General features: G+C 46.7%; 1 protein-coding gene across 1 annotated transcript in view; it reads right to left on the minus strand.

The window, feature by feature from the left end:
• Window positions 1-7,496, minus strand: part of LOC106806386 (thrombospondin-type laminin G domain and EAR repeat-containing protein-like) — a 67,293-nt gene that overhangs the window by 19,324 nt on the left and 40,473 nt on the right. Inside the window, exon 2 of the mRNA XM_014808312.1 lies at window positions 1,553-1,746. Within this exon, the coding sequence (XP_014663798.1) occupies window positions 1,553-1,746 (194 nt within the window). The remainder of the gene's footprint in view (window positions 1-1,552; window positions 1,747-7,496) is intronic.

The raw sequence follows: 7,496 nt of genomic DNA on the forward strand, positions 1-7,496 counted from the left end.
GCGAGCGTGCGTGCGAGCGTGCGTGCGTACATGCGAGCTTGCGTGCGTGCGTGCGAGCGTGCGTGCGTGCGTGCGTGCGTGCGTGCGTGCGTGCGTGCGTGCAATCAGATGAGCGCAGCCTCGTCGGCTGCAGGATAGAGGCACAGCGCCGGCAGAGCTCGCGCAATCACATTAGCAACGCAGACGCCGAGTCTGAAGGGCTTCACGTGGCGGCAAATATTTGATTATCTAAATCTAGCACGAGGCAAACGAAGAGTGAATTTCCCGTGGGGGGTTTGCGAAGATTTACTACGCCGCATTCGTGTTCTTGTAAAGGTGCAGCTAATACAGAATTTACATTAAAAGTTAAGAAAAGAAGAAAATAATTCACCGATCTATACACACACATATATATTGTTACACATTCAATAAAATATCATTATGTAATACATATATAAAGCGTATGATATGCGATATGTAAAGGCGTATATATTTTCGTTCTACTCGACTCCGTCACCAGATGCCCTGATTATTGTGATTGCCGGGGGGATATAATGGGTTGAATTATTAGCGTAACCATCACATCCCGTGCCTCTAACTGTTATGGATGTTTAGAGAGCCTTGCTAAACGCCATCAATGACTAACCCCGCATATCACAGAAGTGGGGACGGATGACGACGACGAATGACGTCGTTGTCATGACAATGATAAGATCTTCCTTGCTGGTACTGACGCGGGTTATAACGACGGCGACAACGATGATGATGATTGCCGAAGGTGTCTTTAATGAGATACGCGTTGTTACCAGGCATGTACGTGTGACCTCGCGTTCCACGGCAGGCGGGTCACTGCAGACGTTGGACATACGCATACCGGCAGGTCCGGCACCCCGCACCCTTTATGAGCTTGTCGCGCTCGGACAATGATGACGACAGTTTCAATAGAAAGGTCTCGCTAAGTTAGTGCAAACAAGTGTCCCCAGTCCATAGAGCAGCCGTCTGCTGTGGTGAATAGAATGGGTGCATGCAGATGGATAATGCTTGCGTACGCACGACCGAGTGGACAAGAACTCCGTGTAAATTTAACCCGAGCGCTGCTGCTTTCCTCGTTAAAGTTTCCGGTTCGGTTCAGTGAATAAATGTGTTTGGCGTATCAATGCTGAGTGGAGCACACACGCAGCGTCACATGCAATCGGCTAGCTGCATCTATAGTTGCACTCCCTCATCCTGCCTAGACTACACCAGTGTCGGCATCCACAATACATCATCTAGCCTCACACCACATGCCCCTAGCATTCACCGATAAACAAAATCCTGTAGCATCTGCGATCATCGATAATTACTTGCTCTCTATAAGACACGAGGCAACAATAATTTGAGAATTATCATATCAAATTATACGTATATACACGGGATCTGTGTCGTCGTCCTTCGCTCGATGCTCCGCTATGTCATCTTATATATAAAGATGACATTAGCCAAGCTGAGAGAATTTATTCTGGTCATTACAATCACGAATTCTTCCCGATCATCACCGTGATGCCTATCAGTATGGAGTATATGTGATGCCTACCAGTATGGAGTATTCCTCCGGGAAGTATTCACATCCGGGCAACGCTTTCTCTACGGGGAACTTCAGCTTGGAAGCCGTGCTGCGTAGTTTGTACGCATGCGAGCGAGTGTCGTCATCGTAGACGATGTCGACCCCGACGGGAACATGTCGGTTACTCGGGATGGCTTTCTCCAACAGGTCGATGGCACCGATGTCTGCAGATGGGAAAAAACAAACAACAAAGGATGAGATAAATGCAAGATAAACAAACAAACACTTGTGTAAACGAGGTAAAAAAAATTAAATGGTCGCTGAGAGACAATTAGTAAAGAGGAATGTCTTTGCGAAGCGGAATGTCTAAACAAGCACCATGCACGCGCGTCCTTTAGGTAAATGCGAAACAACTGTAGAGGGCCGCATTGACCTCCGAGTACTTATAAAACGTATACGCAAGCTAGCCAAGGGAAATAGGAGATCGGCCAGCAGTGCCTATTGGCTCTACGTGGCGTATCTCCGCTCTAGCCGCTCTAGCAGCAGCGGAAAATTGCGAAATTACGCCGACAACGTCAGCGGATGAACGATGATTTTTGATTTTGGTCTTCGTTCGGGTTCTCTGAACTCTCCCCGCGTAGCTACACGGCGGCTTTTCTCGCCATTATATTTGAATCCGTAGCAGACTCGGGCGCACAGGTGTGAAAGTCGCGCCCATGTGTTTCTTTTACAGCGGACCGCGCAATAGCTACCGGCGTGCTAGACCGAGTAGCGTTGCGGCGCAGTCGGTAAAGGATAAAACTGCTCTAAAGAATAGCGCACCCCCAGAAGCGCTGTCAGATTTGGTACGTCAGTACATTGCAAATGAGCGCCGGCTACCACACACGTACGTCTCGTTTAAGAAGAAGTTAATCCTTTCGCACTTATAGCCTTTGTGTCGGCACTTGTATGTACGCTCCTACGTGCAGCAGTCTCCCGCTACGCTACGAGGTGTATCTCAACCGGCGAGCCAAGCGTCAGACGGACAACGCGGCTGTGCGATGTTAACCTTCCGTTTGCAGACATCACTTACACGCTCAGGCCGTAATGCAATTGCCTCCGTTTTTACGACGATATGTTGCCTGCATATATCCACGCGATAATTGCATAAGCGGCTGAGATGTCGGTAATAAAGGGACGAGAAAAACAAACGCGAATGTTTCGAGGGGAAGGCGATGCCGGGGCGAGCGCGGACGGGCCGGGCCGGATGACCGGCATTTTTCCCACAAAATAACGCCGCTCGCGTTCCTAGCGCTCATATTTCACATAACACGTTTTAAGCATCAGAGTAAGGACCTGTGGTCGCGGTGGCAGACGTTACGCGCATTTTTTCACTGCTAGTAAATCACCCTATTTGAAAGAGCGGCGCCGCCGGGGAACAAAGACAAACCTTTGAAGGGAAAAAATGGCCGACTGGCTGGCGGCCGATATAGCGTATGAAATCTGTTTATTATTTCAGTGAAAAGAATACTATACTACGCGCGCGTACGCGCTAATGCATTTCATCTCGCGCATGCCAACGTTCGGCGAGATTTTGCGATGAGTTTCATCCGGCAGTAAATTATTAAGATGATCTTCTATAACATACAGTCAACCAAATGTTAGCGGCCACTTCTATATAAAGGCCACTTGTCCAGAAAGATCACTGCTACGCTTGCCATCGAGTGTCCGTTATTTACAGGTTTGACTGTATAATACATGTGCAACGCTTCTCCTTCTTCTTGTCCTTCTTCTTCTTCTTCTTCTTCTTTTTATGCTTCTTCTTCTTCATCATATTCTTCTTCTTGTTCTTGTTCTTGTTTTTCTTGTTCTTCTTGTTCTTCTTGCTCGTCTTGTTCTTGTTCCTCTTCCTCTTCTTCTTTTTCTTCTTCTTCTTCTTCTTCTTCTTCTTCTTCTTCTTCTTCTTCTTCTTCTTCTTCTTCTTCTTCTTCTTCTTCTTCGTCGTTTTCTTCTTCTTCTTCTTCTTCGTCGTCGTCGTCTTCTTCTTCTTCTTCGTCTTCTTCTTCTTCTTCTTCTTCTTCTTCTTCTTCTTCTTCTTATTATTATTATTATTATGGCGCCTGTAATGCCAGATGTAATCATGCATGCTACACGTGTAATAATGTAATCAATATTTTTTTAAACAACATTCCGTCAATAATGTTACGAATTGTTATTAAAGTTATGATCGTTGGTAGCGACTGTTAAAATAGTTGTTGCTAGTCTACACTTGCATGACTAACACGAAGCTGGCCTAACAAAAAAAATATTTTTGCGCCGAGTGCGCGTGCGCGATTCCCAGCCGTACGCTTTCCGGCATGAATTCTGGTATAGACGATAGCAGTTATTGTGACGACGGGGGGGGGGGTTCTGTCAGGTTCCACCACGCCCTTTTCGCGTTTGCGTATTCCGATGGTGACATCACTGCAGGCTGTGCTGTAGGCCTGTCAGCCTGTCACGGTTTAGGCACGGCACTATAGTTCTCTCGTTCGGTGGGAAATGCAATCAGAGCTCATTGGCGGTTACCCACGGGGCATGTGACGACGTCGACGTTGATCCTAAGATTAATACGCTGCAAACACTCGCAACTATGACTAAGTGGGTCTTTAGCGCGCCGCCGGAATATATTTCGGTTAGCGCCATTTGTCAATGCGTCGAATATATTAACGCGTCTAAATATCGCGTCTTTTCTCGAGCGATCGCGGCCGCGGTATACACCCGCGGAAGCAGGTGTGATATATCAAATAATTGCGACTGATGTGCTCTGTCAGCTGTCAGCACATGAATACCGTAGCGCGGGGTGGGCTGGTGTGGCAGGGGGTGGTTACGTGGGGCGGTGGCGGCGGCCTGGCGATCCAACCGCCCTCTGGCGACAGGTTTACCTATTGCCGAGACCTATCACGTGGCGACTGTTCCGATAATCTCTGATTGTTACGGCGCTCACCCCCGGAGCCTAAATCCTTGTTTTTTTGCGGATGTCGTAGTACGGTTGCACCAGCACACGAACTGCTGAATAATGAGACGTCGTACGCTCGACGCTAGAAAGAAAAGGCTACGATATGTATATATCAAGAGTGAATAATAATAGAATAATTATATATAATCTATTACATTTAATTCACCTCTTGTATATAATATATATACTATATATATAACAATATATATATAATATATTATGTATATATATAACTGTCGGTTTTTGTACATTTCTTTTTAAGGGCCTGTCCGAAAGAGAGAGAGAGAGAGGAGAGAGAGAGAGAGAGAAGAGAGCAGAAAGAGGAGAGAGGAGAGAGAGAGAGAGAGAAGAGAGAGAGAGAGGAGAGAGAGAGAGAAAGAGAGAGAGAGGAGAGAGAGAGAGAGAGCAGAGAGCAGAGATAGAGAGAGCAGAGAGAAGAGAGAGAGAAGAGGTAGAGAGAGAGGTAGATAAGATAGATAGATATATACAATAAGATAGATATTAGAAGATAGATAGATCGTTTAGATATATTTTTTATGATAGATAGATAGATGATATGATAAAATAGACTAGATAGATAGATAGATAGACTCGATAGATAATAAGAAAAAATCGATACGTAGATAGATCAGATTAGAGAGATAAATAGATAGATATGATAGATACGATAGTATAAAGATAGATAGATAATAGATCGAATAGATAGGATAGCTAGATAGATAGATAGGATAGATAGATAGATAGATACGATAGATAGATAGATGAGATAGATAGATGATAGATAGATGAATACGATAGAAGATAGATAGATAGATAGATTAGGATAGATTGATAGATAGATAGATAGATAATAGTAGATAGATAGATAGATAGATAGATAGATAGATAGATAGATAGATAGATAGATAGATAGATAGATAGATAGATAGATAGATAGATAGATAGAAGACCGTCTGTGCAACTTTTTGCTCCTTCCTTGTCTTACGCGCTCCGTGCTTGTGAGTCGCAATGTATTTTCGTTGTGATGTGGTGAGCGGGTTCAACGTTTCTCTGCCCGCAGGACGCGAAGCCGCTTACTACGATTGTCGTTTAACTGTTTTTTTCGCTTCGTGTTAAATTTGCGATTTGCTTATCTGCTCTAGTAATTCGGTTTTGCAAATGCCCGAATCAACATGGTTGACATGCAGCAAGCTTTATTTTGTCGACATCTGATCTAAATACATGCGCACTTAAGAAATGCTGAGTAATGCGCAACACTAATGTACGGGGGAAAAATTCCAAGAGAAAATAACCAACACTTGGCGAAATTATTGCGTTTTACTCACAGATCACAAGGGATGGTCATCTAAAAAATACGAATATTCGGCGTAATATACTCAGCGTTGTCGTAATGCAATGTCAGCATGGGGAGTCGTCATCGCGTAAAAAATGCTGCTACGCTAACGACGAACCGAATTTGTATTTTGTTGTTATTCATCCAGAAACGGCGGGCAGCGCTAAACAGCAATAACGAGAGGCCAGCCACAGCGGAACGACCGCGAATCATGCGTGCTTCACCCCGCTCTCGCTGCGTGCAATAACACAATCAGGCAGAATCTGAAGAAGAAGAAGAAGAAGAAGAAGAAGAAGAATTCTGGCACGATGCCAAACCATCGTGTCAGTCTAATCCGCGCTTGCCTAACGCGGTCAGTGTTATTCTGTCGAGTGGATTCTGAAGCTCTTGCGAGTGAATTGTCGACGCTGTGCATGGTCCGTTCCTTTCCCCGTCATCAATGTGATCGTTAACTAACTTACGCGAGCGTAATCAAAAAGAGCCGCGATGTAGCCGACTGTGCAACCGTTCCCTTGTACTGCCAGATACAGGGGAAACGGTCTGCCCTATACTGCGCCAGGTATGGGTGAACATCCTACCTTGTATAGCCAGATACGCGTGAATATCCTACCCTGTACTGCCATACACGAGAGAACATTCTACCCTGTACTGCCAGATACGGGTGAACAATCTACCCTGTACTGCCAGATACGGGTGAACAATCTACCCTGTACTGCCAGATACGGATAAACATCGTACCCTGTACTGCCAGATACGGGTGAACAATCTACCCTGTACAGCCAGATACGAGTGAACATCCTACCCTGTACTACTAGATACGAGTGAACATCCTACCCTGTACTACTAGATACGAGTGAACATCCTACCCTGTACTGCTAGCTACGGATGAACAATTTACCCTGTACTGCCAGATACGGATGAACAATCTACCCTGTACTGCCAGATACGGATGAGCAATCTACCCTGTACTGCCAGATACGGATGAACATCCGACCCTGTACTGTCGGGTGGTACTTTAAAACCTAAAGGGCAATATGTTCAGATATCTACACCGCTCTGCACGCACAAATACCAGCGTATAGGTCTTGACATGTACGCGCGCTCACTACACGCACTCTCACTCAACACATCATCACGCACACATAACTGGGACAGCAATCAGCGTCTGCGTGTCTGTGTGGAAACGATCAGCCGCCGGTAGCAGTTATGGCCTTTGATCTGACAGACGCACAGAGCCTCAGGGCCGAACACCATTCCTAACCAACCAGCATCCCTGCCTCCAACGCAGCATGCAATCAGCATCCCCAGCCCAGCATCCCAGGCCAGCATCCCTAGCCCAGTATCCCTGGCCCAGCATCCGGGCCCAGCATCCCTAGCCCAGCATTCCCAGCCCAGTATCCCGGGCCCAGCGTCCCAGCCCAGTATCCCGGGCCCAGCATCCCAACCCAGCATCCCTAGCCCAGCATCCCGGGCCCAGCATCCCCAGCCCAGCATCCCGGGCCCAGCATCCCTAGCTAACATCCCTAGCCCAGCATCCCTAGCCCAGCATTCCCAGCCCAGTATCCCGGGCCCAGCATCCCTAGCTAACATCCCAGCCCAGCATCCCTAGCCCAGCATCCCTAGCCCAGCATTCCCAGCCCAGTATCCCGGGCCCAGCATCCCTAGCT

Source organism: Priapulus caudatus, unplaced genomic scaffold (assembly GCF_000485595.1).
Source record: "Priapulus caudatus unplaced genomic scaffold, Priapulus_caudatus-5.0.1 Scaffold8, whole genome shotgun sequence".
In the NCBI taxonomy this organism is placed as follows: domain Eukaryota; kingdom Metazoa; phylum Priapulida; class Priapulimorpha; order Priapulimorphida; family Priapulidae; genus Priapulus; species Priapulus caudatus.